We start from the raw sequence: 16,389 nt of genomic DNA, 5'->3' as shown, positions 1-16,389 counted from the left end.
TGGGGGGCTCGGGGTGAGCCGGGGTCTCCTCCACCGGGCTCGTTTCGGGCTCCTCGAAGGCGCCGCCGGGCACGAAGGGGCTGGAGGGAGCGCTCAGCTCCGCCTGCGGGGGGACACGGAATGAATCCCGGCACGGATCTCCGGGACTCGCTCCCCACAGCCGCTCATCCCGCTGGAAACGGGAGATCTCAGCGTTCTTCTGCACTTTAATTCGCCCAGCACATCCTCCAGCGGAGATTATCCCCTGCCAGAGATTGCTGGATTTGCTGCTTCAGGAGATTACTGGCTCGCATGGCTCCAATTGCTTTTTTAATGAAGGTTGTGGGATTAGAAGGAAAACCCCTCTAATTTACCTTGGCAGCCGCTAAGCTCTTGGCCCACGTGGCGTTGGCAGGGTCGGGAATGGCTTTGCTCTGCCACTGCGGCAGGAGGAAGGACAGGAGCCACTGCAGCCTGCAGGGGGGATACATGCAATTAAAAACGTGAATGGTGAGACCTGCAGCACCCTTGTGCTCCTCGGGTGTGGAATTAACCCAGGTGTGATTGTGGATCCGCCCTCAGAGCTCTTGGCTGGGTGGGGATAATTCCCAGGGATTGCTCCCCTTCAGTTTGGTTTCAAGATCTGGTTAAAAATTCACAGTATCTATGGACTACAGGTGTATTAGTTTAGAGCCTGATTTTATTATCATTCATGTACTCTGAAACCTTCATTTTGAACAATCCTCGCTGTTCCATGCTCATGAAGGGGCATGACCATCCTGTAGGATGAGCGAAAATGGTTTTAAACTAAAAGAGGGTTGATTTAGATTAGATAGGAGTGAAGATTTTTAAAATGCACTGCACAGGGTGCCCAGAGCAGCTGGGGCTGCCCCTGGATCCCTGGCAGTGCCCAAGGCCAGGCTGGACATTGGGGCTGGAGCACCTGGGACAGTGGCAGGTGTCCCTGCCATGGCAGGGGTGGCTCTGGGTGGGATTTAAGATCTCTTTCAACCCAAACCTTTGTGGGATTTAATCCCTCCTTATAACCACCCCGGTTTTATTGGGACACAGCTGATGGATCCACTCACACTCTCCTTGCTGGAGGCACAGAACAAAGGCAGGCTGAGAGGATGAAGAAGCTGCAGATGAGCACCAGAGTCAGCCAGCCCCCAGCACCTGGAATGCAGAGCAGCCACCATTCAGCTCCACCAAAAGAGGAAAAAAACCCCAAATCTTTCTGTGCTCTGTGGATAAACCACCCTTCACCACAGAGGAAAGAGCACAGCGCTTGGGAGCTTGAAGGCAAAGGAGGAGACTCCACATCTCAAACACAGCTGAAACTGCAAATCTTCACCACCAAGAGATCTTCAGAAGGCTTGGAGAGCTCCAGTGACTGCAGTGGAGCAGGGAAAGCATTCCCAGAGAGCGGGAAAGGGGATCCAAGGGCAAGGAGTGCCCCGGCACCGTGTCCTTACTGTCCAGGCAGACGCTGTCGCTGTTGCCCCGGGGCCCCTCCCCGGCCGCGGTCGCCGCTGTCATCCAGAGCTCGTGGTGCTCGCCCGGCTCCAGGTGAGGGAGGTGCAGGGAGCGAGGAGCCCCGGCGGGAACGGCTGCGGGGAAAACAGGGGTGGGAATGGAGAGCCTGGCACGGGATTTACTGCCCGCAGCTGGAACCGGGCTCTGAGGGGAGGCAGGAAGGGGAGGAGGAGGAAAAAGAGGAGGAATAAGGAAAACGAAAAGGATGAGAAAGAAGAAGAGGAGGTGGAAGAAGATTAAGGAAAAAAAAAGGAAGGCGAGTAAGAGAGGAAAATGAATAGGAAGACAAATAGGAGGAATAGGAAGAAGAAGAGGAAGAAGGAGAGGGGAAAAGAGAAGGAAGAAGAGGAGGAGGAAGAGGAATAAGGAAAAAGAAAAGATGAGTAAGAGAAAAAAAAGAGGAAGACAAGAGGAAGAATAGGAAGAAGAAGAAGGAAAAAGAAAAGGAAGAAGAATAATAGGAAAAAGGAGGAGGAAGAAGAAGAGGAGGCAGAAGAGGATTAAGGAAAAAGAAAAGGAAGAGGAGTAAGAGAAAAAAAGAAGAGGAAGATGAATAAGAGGAGGAATAGGAAGAAGAAGAGGAGGAGGAAGGAGGAAAAAGAAAAGGAAGAAGAATAAGAAAAAGAAAAAGAAGAAGAGGAGGAGGAAGAGGATTAAGGAAAAAGGAAGACGAGTAAGAGGGAAAAAAAGGAAGAGGAAGATGAGTAAGAGGAGAAAGAGGAAAAGAAGGAGGAAGAATAAGGAAAAAGAAAAGGAAGAATAAGAGGAAAAAGGAGGAGGAAGAAGAATAGGAGGAAGAGGAATAAGAAAAAAGAAAAGGAAGATGAGTAAGAGAAAAAGAGAAGAGGAAGAGGAATAAGAGCAGGAATAGGAAGAAGAAGAGGAAGAAAGAAGAATAAGAAGAGGAATAAGAGGAGGAGGAAGAAAAATAAAAGGAGAAGATGAGGAAGGTAAGGAAGAAAAAGATAAAGAGGAATAAGAAGAGGAGGAAAAAGAATAGGAAGGTCAGGAAGAAGCAGGAATAAATCTGATAGTTTCAGGCTGAAAGTGACTTAGATTGATCCCCCAAAAAACCCTCAGCAATGACAGGGGAGCAGGAGAAGCATTTCCAGCCCCAGGCACCCACCATGGACCTCGGGCTGGCCCTGCCCATCCTTCCTGTGCAGGTAGATGTGGTAGCCAGTGATGCAGCCCCTCTGCTGGGGGGCTGGGATCTCCTCCCAGGAAACCAGGACACCGCTGGCCCAGGGGGTTGTGAGCATCTGGGGCCCAGCTGATGGGGCTGCAAGGCACAGGACTGGTGTTAGAGCTGAGCTTAAAACGCCTTACAAACACCTGGACAGCATTCCTGGGGTTTACCTTGAGCTGTGGAGTTTCCCCTGACTGATGCTGCCTGCCCAGCTCTGTCCTGATAAAGTGCAGACACGTGGATCTGATAGCAGACGTTATCTCTGATGTGCTCTGGGGGGAGAAATCACAGCTGCAGAGCTGCATCTTCAGGGATTTGCAGTCAGGGCAGAAATATTGCAGCAGCTGCTTAAATCTGAGATGAATCTTGTGATTATTGACAGATCTTTCATAAAGAAGGGAAAGAAATTTTCTCTGATCTTCTGAGCCTGGCAGAGCCTTACTGGGCTTTAAACTGAAAATTAATGGTTTCCCACTGCCAATATTCCATATTTAAGTTTAATATATTTATATATTGATATACATTTATATATTTTATTTTAATGTGTATTTTATTCATATATTTTTATATTTAAAATATATAAATAATATATCTTTCTATATAATATATATAGAAATATATAGAAATATATAGAAATATAGACTCCCAGACTGGTTTGGCTTGGGAGGGACCTCAAAGCCCATCCAGTGCCACCCATGCCATGGTAGGGATACCCTCCACCATCCCTGACTGTTCCAGCTTGGCCTTGGAGCCCAAATTCCCACCTGACTTGTTGCCAAGAATATTTTCCAACCAAGCTGGTGCTGTGCCCAGCCCGGGGTGGCATTATCTGCTGTCACAGTGGACATTACCTGCTATCACAGGGGACAGGTGACATTACCTGCTGTCACAGTGGACAGGTGGCATTGCCTGCTACCACAGGAGACAGGTGGCATTGCCTGCTGTCACAGGAGACAGGTGACATTACCTGCTGTCACAGTGGACAGGTGACATTACCTGCTGTCACAGGGGACAGGTGGCATTGCCTGCTGTCACAGTGGACATTACCTGCTATGACAGTGGACAGGTGGGACGGGGGCAGCTTGACCCAGCTGTGCTGGGGCTGCAGGCGTGGCTCCCTCCAGGGCTCTGCCCACTCCACCAGGTACCCCCCAACGGGCAGGGCGGCTCCAGCAGGGGGGCTCCAGCTCACCAGGATGCTGCTGTTCCCCAGGCCCACGGCACAGACCCGCTGGGGAGGGGGCAGATCTGGCAGGGGAGAACAAAACCCGCTGTCAGCACAAGGTTCTGGCAGCCTCAGTCAAACCAGGGATGTGGGGATTGCTGGTCCCATCCACTTTGGCACCGTGGGAAGGATAAAATGAATTATAGTGAAAGAGAAGGTGGCAGGGTGAGGGTTTGCTGGCAGGAACAGTGACATTCCTGGCTTTTCTCATGGATGGGGCACCCACAGCTCGGCCTGCCTGTGCCATCCCAAGCCCTGGCAGGTGCTGGCAGGGCACACCCCAACACCCTGCCCCGATGGAAGCACTGGGGTGTGGAGCTGCTGCGGTGATTCCAGAGGAGGAACGGGGCCATCCCGAGGGCTGGAGCCCCTCTGGCTCGGAGAGCAGGGGCTGCTCACCCGCAGGAACTGCAGGGAAAAGGCATCTGCACATCCCTGAGGTTCACTGAGGTGAGCACAAGGCGGAGGCGCCACAATCTCAGCAGGGCGGTGGCCCGGCGGGGGTGTGGCACATGGGGGTGTGGCCTGGCAGGGTGTGGCACAATGGGGTGTGGCCTGGCGGGGTGTGGCACAGTGGGGGTGTGGCACAGTGGGGGGGTAGCACAATGGGGGTGTGGCACAGTGGGGTGTGGCACAATGGGGTGTGGCCTGGCGGGGTGTGGCACAGTGGGGGTGTGGCACAATGGGGGTGTGGCCTAGCAGAGCAGTACCCCCAGCCATCCCCAGCTGCAGGAGCCTTACCTGGGCTGCCCAGGTGGGTCAGGACGGTGGCAGGGGCGGAACTGCCCCGCGGGCTGTGCGCGGTCACCGTCACCCTGTGCCCCGCCCTGGGCGTGACCCTGGAGAAGCTGGTCTGGGTGGTGCGGTGGGATTGTGCCGGGAGCTTGCCCTGCTCCAGGGATTCCAAGGTCACGTTGTAGCACAGGATTCTCCCTCCTGCCTCCCACCTGCTCAGAGCCTGCGGGGACAGTGCATCTGTCACCGGCTGTGAGCAAGGTGCTGCCAGCTGGGAGTGCTGGGGATGAGGGATGGAGGGACAGGGCACAGGGAATGGCTTTACATGGACGCAGGACAGGGCTGGATGGGATGTTGGGAAGTAGGAGTTGTTCCTGAGAGGATGGGCAGGCCCTGGAATAGAATTCCCAGAGCAGCTGTGGCTGCCCCTGGATCCCTGGCAGTGCCCAAGGCCAGGCTGGATGGGTTTGGAGCAGCCTGGGACAGTGGGAGGTGTCCCTGCCATGGCAGGAGATCGAATGGGATGGGCTTTAAGGTCCATCCCAACCCAAACGATTTCAGGATTTATTTGTCCCACCCAATTTCTGTTTTTCTGTGAGAGAACACTGAAACCCTTCCTGTCCTGAGGACACTGAAACCCTTCCTGCTCTGAGGCTGAATTCACACTTTTTTTTTTCCCCACTGAAAGCCAGACTCTTCACAAGGAAGGAAAAAAAAAGATGATCAGCTGCTCGGCTGGATTTGTCAAAATGAGCAGGTTTTGCCTGGGAGGAAAACCTTCGATTTTGCTTAAAGCCACCATAAAGAATTATTTAAATTGAACCACTCAGAAGACACCTCTGACAGTCTGTGGAACACCACACCCTGGTTTTAGCACCCTCTGGGTGCCTGCAGTTGTACTCTCAGTTTCAGTTTCCTGATGTGTCTGTGACATTAATTCCTTTGTTTGGCTGATGTTTGTCATAACGAAACAAAGCACAAACCAAAATGTTCGCAGTGCTTTGGCAGCAGCTCAGGACTGAGGCAGCCCTGGAAACCTGCTGAAATTAAATTTTCAACCCTTTTGCTGGGTGTTTGTGTGAGAACAAGAGCACACCCTGGGTAGGAAGTGGTCTTGAGTGTGAGCCTGGCTTGGGAGCTGCAGTGAAACCTCTAAAGGCAGTTTATTACCCTGTTTTATGAATGATGCTGCAGGAAGTCACTCCTGATAAAGAAAGTGCTGCAAGATAAAGGTTTGCAAGCTGAAGCCACAAAGTCTGGGGTCACAAAATTACACGAGAATTTCTGCTTTCACTTGCAGCGTGGTGTTGGTGGGGGGACGACACAGTGAATTTTTTTACCTGACTCTGGTGGGTTTTACACCAAATTCTCAGTGGAATGTTTCCAGCTCTGCCCAGCAGACCCCAAAAATGCTGTCAGCTGGGGAATGTGGAGAGGGGCTTGGGATAAAGGGATGAGGGACAGGACACAGGGAATGGCTACCACTGCCAGAGGGCAGGGATGGATGGGAGATTGGGAATTGGGAATTGTTCCTGGGAGGGTGGGGAGGGGCTGGGATGGAATTCCCAGAGCAGCTGTGGCTGCCCCTGGATCCCTGGCAGTGCTCAAGGCCAGGCTGGATGGGTTTGGAGCACTCTGGGACAGTGGGAGGTGTCCCTGCTATGGAACAGGATGACATTCGGGATCCCTCCCAATCCAAATAATTCTGGCATTCCATGAAATTGCAGGCAGAAAAATGCTGATGAGTAAGAGGAGAAATAGGGAGGGGACCCTTGGTCTGTTTCCCTGTCCCTGGGAACTGGTGAAACCTTTGTGCTCCTTCCCTGCCATCCTAAAAGTCATCCTTTCTCCTGTCACCTGGCTCTGGTTTCATTTCCCCTCACCTGGCTGGGTTTTGCTGCCTCTGCTGGGCTATCCTGGGTTACAAGGTGTGGCTGGGGCTGTGTGTTCCATCCCCATCTGTCAGAGGTGGGGCACTCTGTTCATTGGGCAGTTTTCTTTATCTCTCCCACAGCCAATCCTCCCTCCAGGAGATCTCTGATGTTCATGGGCCATTAATTATTAATTATCTTCTGTTCATGGCCAGGGAGTGTCCCTGCATAGCTGATCAAATTCCATCATCCCATGGGGAGATGCTCCGCCCAGGGGAGGAGCCAAGCATTCCTACCTGGATCCAATCTGAGCTTTGGGACACCACAGCAGCCTTTGCCCTCTGCATTCCCAGAGGAGCAGCTTTCTGCTGCCCTGCATTCCCAGAGGAGCAGCTTTCTGCTGCCCTGCATTGCCAGAGGGAGCCCAGGCCCATGTGCAGCAGCCCTGGAGCTGCAGAGGAAAACTCCCCCCTTGTGCAGGATCCCTGCTCCAGCAGCAGCACAGCTGGCACTGCAGGAGGGCTGAGCCCCCATGGCATGGGGCTGTGACACCCCCTGACACCCCTGCTCTCACTCTGGCAGGTTTGTTTTGTATTGCTGCATTTTCATTTTATTTTTATTATTTCCCTAATAAGGACCTGCTCCCATATCTTATTCCTGCTCCCATATCTTTGCCTGAGAGCCTCTTAATTTCAAAATTATAACAATTAGGAGGGAGGGAGTTTCATTTTCCATTTCAGGGGAGGCTGCTGCCCTCCTGTGCAGCCACCTGTCTGTTCCAGCCAGGCCGTGGGGTTTCACTGCACTCACCTTCCAGAAGAGGGAGAGGTTCTGGAGCCCCGAGTGCAGCTCCTGCTGCCGGTACCACACATCCAGGGTCCCCGTTGGCACTGGAGACAAGGAAAAGCAGAGCAGTGGCAGTGGCTGGGGTTTGGAGCCAACAAACGAGGAGGTAAAACCCCTGAGGCAATTCAAATTTAATCTTTCAAATGCCCCTGGAGTGCTGCAGGGTGTGATAACCCGGGTTTGCTGTTGTTTGGCTGCTTTGAGGGTGGGATCAGGAGGAGAACAATCCATAAGCCCAGGGAGAGGAGTTGGGATGTGCCGGTGGCTTTGTCCTGACCTCAGTAATCTGGATGGCTCCCAAGGGAAGCCACACATCAAAGCACAGCATTAGTCCTGTCTTTGCATAAATTTGAGGCTCCTGAAGGTCCTTGGGCTTGGCTCCATCCATCCCAGAACAACAGGCAGCCTCGGATGAGGGGATGTGGTTCCTGTCTAATAAATGCCTTTAACAGCTTCTCTGAGGCAGCTTAAACCCCTGTTCCTTCCACAATTCTGACTGGAAACTCTTGGTATTTTGAAGAAACCTCCCAAAATGACATCAAAGGGAAGACCTGGCTCCCAAAATCCAGCATCAGAGATGAATGGGTAAGGAAAGCTGAGGTGACAGAGGATGACAGAGCTTTGCTCCTCGGGGACCCTGAGCAGCACCAACGCATCCATTCAAGCACTAATCATTGATAGCTGGAGCAGGGGCAGCTGATGAGCACCCAGGGCTGTGGCTCAGGCACAAACCCCCCCAGGTCAGCATGGTGGGAGCAGCTTGTCCTGGAGTGGCTGCAGGGAGGGACTGGAACAGAAACAAAAAGCAGCAGCAGAAATAAAACCAGAGCGTTGGCTGCGAGCTCAGAGCAGAAAAATCCGAATATGGGATTGCATCTGCTGCCCTCCAGCCTGGGTTTGAACACCTGTGAGCCGCATGAACGAGGTTTTTGGTACTTCACACAAAAAGGAACAGGAATTTCTCCCTGGAAAGATTTGATTTTGGGTTTGCAAGGAGACAGCTTGTGGAGAAGTTCAGCTCCTGCAGCACAGGGCAGTGAGGATGCACCCAGAGGTGCTTGTCTGCAGCCTCCCCTGGCTCTGAGGGCACAAAGATCAGCTAAAAACCCCAGGGGCAGGGTGGGGGTGACAGCCACAAACTCAGGGTGCAACGAAAAGGGGAGAAAACTGTTGAGAGGAAGGTGGGGGAGGCAGGGAAAAGTTCACACCTCCTGAATCCATCAATGCCTCTTACAGAAATTGCTGCTGTCACGGGGGAAAGGGGAAATGGGTGACTCAGAACAGCACCAGCCCCACGGGCTGGCAGTAATTCACAAAAAGGAGCAGCCAAAGCCAAGCAGGAGAGCAGAGAGCCACAGAATTACTGGGGTAATCATCTCATTCCAACCCCTAAACCCTTCAGCTGTTCTCAGGGAGCTCTGGTTTGGAGCAGCTTCGCTGTTTGCTCATTAAAACCACAAATTTCTTACAGAAACTTCTCCCTGTTGGCTCGGGGTCTGGATCTGCAGTTTGCCCAGAGCAGCCCAGCAGAGTTTGGGCTCCTGAGCTGGAGTTTGCTGTGGGTGCAGAGCCCAGAGCTGGGTGAGGGTAGAGCAGGGCAGTTCTTTACCAATTTACCAGTTTAACACCAATTAACCTTTACCTGCTGCTGGGGTGCGGCCCTGGGCAGGGCAGTTCTTTACCAATTTACCAGTTTAACACCAATTAACCTTTACCTGCTGCTGGGGTGCTGCCCTGGCTGCTGCTCCAGTCACTCCACAGCCCCCGGCCCGGCAGCATCCTGCAGCTCACCTGGAACTCGTGGGCTGTGTCGGGCTCCAGCCCCTGCAGATGGAATTTCTCCCTGCTGAGGCTCTCGACCTTCAGTGGGGATGGGGAAATTGGTATTAAACTCCCGAGGAAACAAGGGCTGCAGGCAGCGAGAGGCTGAGTTACAAATCCAGACACGGATTTAAAAACAGCAGAGAAATCCTGAGCTGAGGCAGCCTCAGAAACTCAAAGGAATCATCAGACCTGCAGGACTTCATCTGAAAAATCCCTTATTTCTTACGTGCCAATAGCAAAATCTCTGTCTGGGTGATGTGCTCAGCTCCCAGCAAAATGTTCTTTTCGCCACTTACAGTAAAAACTTCATGGAATCCTGGAATGTTTGGGTTGGGAGGGAGCTTAAATCCCATCCAGTGCCACCCCTGCCATGGCAGGGACACCTCCCACTGTCCCAGGCTGCTCCAGCCTGGCCTTGAGCACTGCCAGGGATCCAGGGGCAGCCACAGCAAATCTGGGAATTGCATCCCAACCCCTCCCCAGGGAACAATTCCTTCCCAATATCCCAATATCTAAATCTACCTTCTTTCCATCCCAGCCATTCCCTGCGTCCTGTCCCTCCATCCCTTGTCCCCAGCTGTCCTGGAGCCCCTTCAGGCCCTGGCAGGGCTCTGAGCTCTCCCCAGAGCCCTTTCCTGGCCAGCAGCTGCAGAATTCCCTGAATCCCAGCAGGATTACCGTGCTCCAGCCGTGCCTGCCGAGGGGACGGTGCCTCAGCCTGCAGTGCCGTGCCTGTGCCTCGTGGTGCCACACGATGGTGCAGCTGGTGGCTGAGGAATCATCAAATTCCACCGAAAACTCGGGAGGGAGTGGCTTCACTGGCAGCAAAACAGAGAAACAACCAGAGAAACAAACAGGGCTCAGAGAGGCAGCGCGGCCCTGAAGGGGGGGTTAGGTGGAAAATAGGATTGTTGCTTTAGGCTGGATGGGTGGTTTTTCCAACAGGTTTAATGTTTTTTTCTAAAAGGTCCTGAATATTTTCAGCTCTCCCTCAAGGTCTGGGGCTGACTGAGAGGGGGGCAGTGGTGCCTCACCTATGTCTATCAGCGTGAAGGTGAATGGCTGGGAAGAGGCATTTCCCAATGGATTGGAGGCAGAAACCACCACGGTGTAATTGGAGTCAAAATCCAGCTTGCTCAGAGCCCCAGAGCCAAACAACACCTGACTGGGAGCTTCTTCTGGAAAGGAAAAGGCGTCGGTGCCGTTGGAGAGCCTGGAGCAGGAGCAAAGGATCGGTTGGATTTCTGTGGAGCAGGAAAGGTGAGCCCTGGGGGCTGGGGTGTCCTGGCTTAGGGATTCACCCCAGGACGTGGGGACAGGGTGAGCCCTGGGGTGTGGGGACAGGGCTCCCTTTCCCAAGGGATGGACTGGCACAGCCTCTTCACTGAACCCCGAGGGGGCTGCAGGGCATGATGAGGAAGCTGCTGCAGGGGATAATTAGGCATTGATTGTATTTGCACCCCAGCACTCACTCTATCCCATAGGCAGTGGGGAGGTAGGTGAGCCTGCCCTTGTGCCAGGTGCAGGTGGGACGTCCCTGTGTCCCCTTCTGGATACAGGACACGTTCCTGGGCTCGTCTGGAGGGTCTGAAACAGAAATTCCTGTCAGTCCTGACATCCATGACCTTTCAGGGTCCTTCAGGCCAACACCTCCAACCAGAGCAGGCTGCCAGAGCTCCATCCAGGCTGGCTCCAGTGGTGCTTTCCCAAAGACATGGGTAGGAGCCATTTGAGGGCATGCAGGGCAGGGAGGGTGTTGTTTGCTCTGGGCAGGCAGATTTGTTGAGCCTCTCTCCCTTCAGGAATAACAGAGCTGCCCAATTCCAGCCAGGAATATTCCCAGTGGGACTCCCAGCAGCAGTGCTGGACAAAGCCACCCCTGGCGGTGCCTCGCAGGCTTCCCTCTCCCACAGGGGAGCTGCAAGGAGTAATTAAGGACTTTAGGCAGTGATTAAGAAGGGATTTTCCTTACTCCCACAGTGGATGTCGATGCCACAGATGAGCATTGTCCTGTCCCCACAGATGCACTTGCAGGTGAAGTAGTGCCTGCCGTGGGCAGTGACCAGGAAGGTTTTGCTCACTGAGGCCCCCCAGGCTCGGGTTTGCTCGGAGCTGTTGAGGAAAATCGCTGCCCAGCACCAGCCCCGTGCCCGTGGGGCTGCCAGCTGGCACGACAGGGTGACGTTGGTGCCCCCAGGGACGGCACAGCAGGGGCTGGCGGTCACGGTCCCCTTGGCACAGACCTCTGTGGTGCCACGGGCGGCTCTGCTGGCACTCACTGCCCCCCTCCTGCAGGGTCCTGCAAGGGAAGAGCAAAACAGCCTCAGCAGAACCCTCCCCTGGCTGCAGGACAGGTTGGGCTCCAGCAGGAGCCTCCCCAGACCTTCGGTGGAGAAATTCCAGGCTCTGCACAGGAACTGCTGGGACCTGTCTGGGATCAGCAGCCACGGGTCACTCCCAGTCCCCAAAATCCCAGATAAAACCTGCCAGAACCGTCCTTTTGTTGGGATTGGAAAAGTGCCTGGGTCAGCAGAGCTGGGGCAGGAGCTGGAGGAAGGACCTGGAGCTGCTGCAGGGCTGGAGCCAGGCTGGGACACCTGGGGGTGCTCACCTGGAGAGGAGAAGGATCCAGGCAGAGCTCAGAGCCCCTGCCAGGGCCTGAAGGGGCTCCAGGAGAGCTGCAGAGGGACTGGGGACAAGGCATGGAGGGACAGCACACAGGGAATGGCTCCCACTGCCAGAGGGCAGGGCTGGATGGGAGATTGGGAATTGGGAATTGTTCCCTGGCAGGGTGGGCAGGGGCTGGGCTGGAATTCCCAGAGCAGCTGTGGCTGCCCCTGGATCCCTGGCAGTGCCCAAGGCCAGGCTGGACACTGGGGCTGGAGCACCTGGGACAGTGGGAGGTGTCCCTGCCATGGCAGGGGGGGCACTGGATGGGCTCTGAGGTCCTCCCAACCCAAACCCAAATTCTGGGATTCTGTGATTTTTTCCTGTTTATGAGCTCTGCCTGTCCCGGTGCCTTTTCTCACGAACCCAACAGCTCTGCCTGGAACTGAAAACCAAACAAACTCCCTGCATCATTCATTAACCCAGAAAGGAAAATGTTCACTGGCACTCGGGGTAGAAGCTGGAAAAACCCCACCCTAATTAGGCTGAGAGCCTCATCTGAGAGTTAATTGCTGTGTAGGAAGAAGCCTCTCTTACCTGCTGTGAGATGCAGCACCAACCAAAGTGCTGAGGGCATGATCCGTGGAAATGGCATTTTGGTGCCTGGAGAGAGAGGAATTCCTGTTACCAGCTCCAAAAAAGTGGGGATATCATGTACACATCGTTGTGGTTTTCTACTTTTTTCCTGCTTTACTCCTTTTACTTTATTGTAAAGTAGAAAGTAGTAAAGTAGAAAAAAAGATTTGTCTGGAAAATCCCAAATGCTCATTTTGTGAGACCTTTCTAATGAACATTCTCTGGTTTTGTTAGAATCCAGAGGCTGTGGTGTTGAGCCTGGCAGCAGAGCCTCAGCTCAGCCGGGAGCTGCTCGTGTGGTGCCTTCTGTAGGTGATTCGTAAGTGCCGGGATGAGCAATCTCAGCAGCTTCTTCAGGGAAATGCTCTGCCTTCCACTAAGCCTGGGGGCTGTGTCAACAGCCTGCAAACAGCTGCTGCTGACAGCAAAGGGCCCGAAATAGCTGAGAAAACGGGCAAAATCCAGCCTCAAAATTCAGCCTAAAATCCAGGCTCAAAATCCAGCCTTAAACCCAGCCAAAAACCCAGCCTCAAAATCCAGCCTCAAAATTCAGCCTCAAATCCAGGCTCAAAATTCAGCCTTAAATCCAGCCCTGCTTCAAAGCCTTTGGTCAGAGGATGTGAGCTGTGATGGGAGTAAAGGATGAGAAACTGCTGAGGAGCAGCTCCAGCTCAGAGCTGAGGAAAAGGGAAATTCTTGGGAAATTCGGGGGAATTAATAGGGGGAAATTAATGGGAAATTCAGGGGAATTAACAGGGGGAAATTAATGGGAAATTCAGGGGAATTAATGGGAAATTAAGAGGAATTAATAGGGGGAAATTAATGGGAACGCCCCTCCCAGGTGACAGAACAGGGAGGGAAATCAGCCTTGCTGGTTGGAGGGTACTGAAATAAGCCCAGGGGATGTCTCTGGGTACCAGCCTGGTCCTGTTCGTGCTCTTACCCCCAAAATCTCCTCTGAGAGCCCCAGGCCACCCTCTCTGGCACGCTGTGGGTGTGCCCCAGGGACTCTGGCTGTCCCTGCAGCTCTGAAATGAAAGCAGCTGTGAAGCACCACAGCTCAGAGCTGGCTTTCAACCCCACTTGTCCCTAAAAAACCTCTGCTGTGCCTTCCCGGAACCGGCAGGAACAACAGACCGGGCAGCAGAGGAAAGAGGAACGTCTCAGTCATTTCAGGCAGAATAACCCCAAATTTGTGCCCCGAATCTCACACATCCCCAGTTCCTGGCTCTGGCTGAGTTTTTGGGGAAGCTCTGGGAGGACAGTGGCACCCCAGGTCACCCCAAACCTCGGGACTGTCCCATCCGGGGCTGTTCCCAAAGCTGGAGGAGTGGGAGATGGAATCGGAGCTCAGGGATTGCCAGGAGGGGCCTTGGGCTCTGCTCTCCTGGGGCTGCTCCATCCCAGCCTGCAGGGGACATCGGGGAAAGTGAGAATTCCTGGGCAGCAGCATCGCTGGAAAACACGGATCCCGGGGCAGGAGCCGCCTGGGACAGGAAAATCCCGGGACAGAAGCACCCCGGGGCAAAGAAAATCCGGGGCAAAGAAAATGCCAGGTAAGGGACACCCCAGGGCAAAGAAAATCCCAGGTAAGGAACACCCCAGGGCAAGAAAAATCCCGGGGCAAAGAAAATCCTGGGGCAAAAAAATCCCGGGGCAGCAGCATCCCAGGGCAAGGAGAATCCCAGGACAAGAGCATCTCACAGCAGAGAAAATCCCAAGTTAGAAGCATCCCGGGGCAGGAGAATCCCAAAACATTGAACATCCCAGAACAGCAGCATCCGAAAGCAATGAAAATCCCAGAGCAGGAGCATCCCGGGGCAAAGAAAACCCTGGGGCAAAGAAAATCGCAGTGCAGGAACATCCCGGAGCAGGAATATCCCGGGGCAGGAGCATCCCAAAGCAATGAAAATCCCGGGGAAGAGAATCCCAGGGTAATGAAAATACCAGTGCAGGAACATCCCGGAGCAGGAATATCTCAGGGCAGGAGAATCCCAAAGCAGTGAAAATCCCGGGGTAGGAGAACCCCATGGCAATGAAAATCCCGGAGCAGGAGAATCCCAGGGCAAATAAAATCCCGGAGCAGGAACATCCCAGGGCAATGAAAATCCCAGAGCAGCAGCAGTCACTCACCCCGAGCCCCGCGGCCGCTCCGAGCCCCGCCTGCGCCCCGGCCCCGCCTGGCCCGGAGGATGCTCGGGACGGGAAAGGAAGGGAAAAGAAAAGGGAAAAAGAGAACAGGAGGGAGAGGAGAGGAAGAGGAAGAGGAGATAAAAAAATAGATTCTTTGCTCAGAGCGAGGGGCTCGTCCAGAGGCACATCCACTCTCATTTTACCTTCTCTGTAAGATGATTTCTGCTTTCTCTCATTTTTGCAGCACTCCCACAACCCACTGCCACATTTAACAGAGTTTCATATCTTGCTATTGTTGTTCCTTCTCTTTTCAGGCCATCAGTGACATAAACCCAGCTTTTCTGCCTGGTTGTGATCAGCTTTTCTTACCTCGGACGCCTCAGCACGGGTATGTCAGGGCAGCTCTAGAAATGAGGGGACACAACATGTGCAGCTCCCAGGAATCCCAAATTCTGCCTTTGAGCCTCCAGCTCCTTTTCCTCCTCCCAAAACCCAGGAGCAACATTTGGACTCCTTTCCCTCCCTGCCAATAATCATCATTAATTTACTGAAGGGGCTGGGGGAGTTAATACCCCACAAAATTCCGAATATCAAAATCTCCTTTTTACCTCTTGTTTCCCCTCTCTCTTCATCAGTTCCCGTGACGGTTCCCATTCTCCAGAGCCCTCCCAGCTCCAGGAGGGGGTTCGGTGGGACGCAGCCCCGTCCCCGCCGCCGGTCCATGCGCGCCCGGGGCTGTTCGGGCCCGGAGCTCCGCCCGCAGCGCCGGAGCGGGGCCGGGTTTGTTCCGCTGCCCCGGGCCGGTTCCGCTGCCCCGGGCTGGTTCCGCTGCCCCGGACGCGTTCGGGGGAAGGTGCTGATGGATGGCTCAGGTGATCGGGGTTGTCTTCTAGCGACAGGCGGGAGGAAATCACCGGTCCACCATTTATTTCCTTTTTACTTCTATTTTTTTCTTATTTCCTTTTTCTTCTCTTTTAAAAAAGTTTTGGTTTTTCTTTGTAAATTTTCTTTCCTTTATATAGTTGTTTTCCGCTTTTCTTTTTTCTTTTCCCCCTTTCTCTTCTTTCGCATTTTTTCTTTGCCTTTGTCTTGTTTCCTTTTTCTTCTTTCTTTTTCTATTACTTTTTTTTTCTTCTTTTTCTCCCTTTTCTTTGTCCTTTTTCTTTTCCTTTTTTACCCGTTCTCCTTTTTCCCCCTTTCCTTTTTCCTTTTTCCTTTTTAATATTTTAAAATATTTCAAAATCTTTTAAATGATTTTATCTTTTTATCTTTTTATCTTTATCTTTTTTTAATCTAATCTTTTTATCATCTTTTATCTTTATCACCTTTTTCATATTTTTCCCTTTCTTTTTTATCTTTTTCATATTTTTATCTTTTTTTTTATCTTTTTTATCTTTTTTATCTTTTTTCATCTTTTTTCATCTTTTTCCCTTTCTTTTTCATCTTTCTTATCGTATCTTTTTAATCTTTATCTTTTATCTTTTTAATCTTTTCAATTTTTTCTTTTTTATATTTTTAATTTTTTTTATCTTTTTTATCTTTTTCATCTATCTTTTTCATCTTTTCCCCTTTTCTTTTTCCTCCATTTTCCTTTCCTGCTCTGCCCTCTCCCACAACATTAAGCCCCAAACTCTGCTTTTCCCTACGATTCCTCCTTTGCTGACTCCCGCTGACCACAGAATCCATTAAAACCCGGGAGGAGCCGCTGGCAGGGACACAGCCCGGGGCAAAGCTCGCGTTCCCTTCGCTCGCAGTGTCCTGGCGCTGCCGGCCGCAGGTTTTGTGAGCGCAGCCCGGGATGTGCGGGA

At 52.7% G+C, this 16,389-nt stretch overlaps 1 protein-coding gene across 1 annotated transcript in view; it reads right to left on the bottom strand.

The window, feature by feature from the left end:
* IL12RB2 (interleukin 12 receptor subunit beta 2) overlaps nucleotides 1-12,467 on the bottom strand; it is a 14,580-nt gene extending 2,113 nt beyond the window's left edge. Inside the window, exons 1-15 of the mRNA XM_031064079.1 lie at nucleotides 12,410-12,467; nucleotides 11,178-11,504; nucleotides 10,678-10,792; nucleotides 10,240-10,418; nucleotides 9,884-10,023; nucleotides 9,097-9,241; nucleotides 7,346-7,425; nucleotides 4,671-4,887; nucleotides 3,752-3,952; nucleotides 2,875-2,976; nucleotides 2,642-2,797; nucleotides 1,455-1,589; nucleotides 1,068-1,155; nucleotides 354-453; nucleotides 35-244 (exon numbers count right to left, since the gene is read on the bottom strand). Of these exons, the coding sequence (XP_030919939.1) occupies nucleotides 35-244; nucleotides 354-453; nucleotides 1,068-1,155; nucleotides 1,455-1,589; nucleotides 2,642-2,797; nucleotides 2,875-2,976; nucleotides 3,752-3,952; nucleotides 4,671-4,887; nucleotides 7,346-7,425; nucleotides 9,097-9,241; nucleotides 9,884-10,023; nucleotides 10,240-10,418; nucleotides 10,678-10,792; nucleotides 11,178-11,504; nucleotides 12,410-12,467 (2,253 nt within the window). The remainder of the gene's footprint in view (nucleotides 1-34; nucleotides 245-353; nucleotides 454-1,067; nucleotides 1,156-1,454; nucleotides 1,590-2,641; nucleotides 2,798-2,874; nucleotides 2,977-3,751; nucleotides 3,953-4,670; nucleotides 4,888-7,345; nucleotides 7,426-9,096; nucleotides 9,242-9,883; nucleotides 10,024-10,239; nucleotides 10,419-10,677; nucleotides 10,793-11,177; nucleotides 11,505-12,409) is intronic.
* Between the last annotated feature and the right edge of the window lie 3,922 nt (nucleotides 12,468-16,389).

Source organism: Geospiza fortis, unplaced genomic scaffold (genome assembly GCF_000277835.1).
Source record: "Geospiza fortis unplaced genomic scaffold, GeoFor_1.0 scaffold69, whole genome shotgun sequence".
Classification (NCBI taxonomy): Eukaryota; Metazoa; Chordata; class Aves; order Passeriformes; family Thraupidae; genus Geospiza; species Geospiza fortis.
The sequence above is the reverse complement of the archived record's forward strand: the minus strand, read 5'-3'. Positions and strand labels throughout refer to the sequence as shown.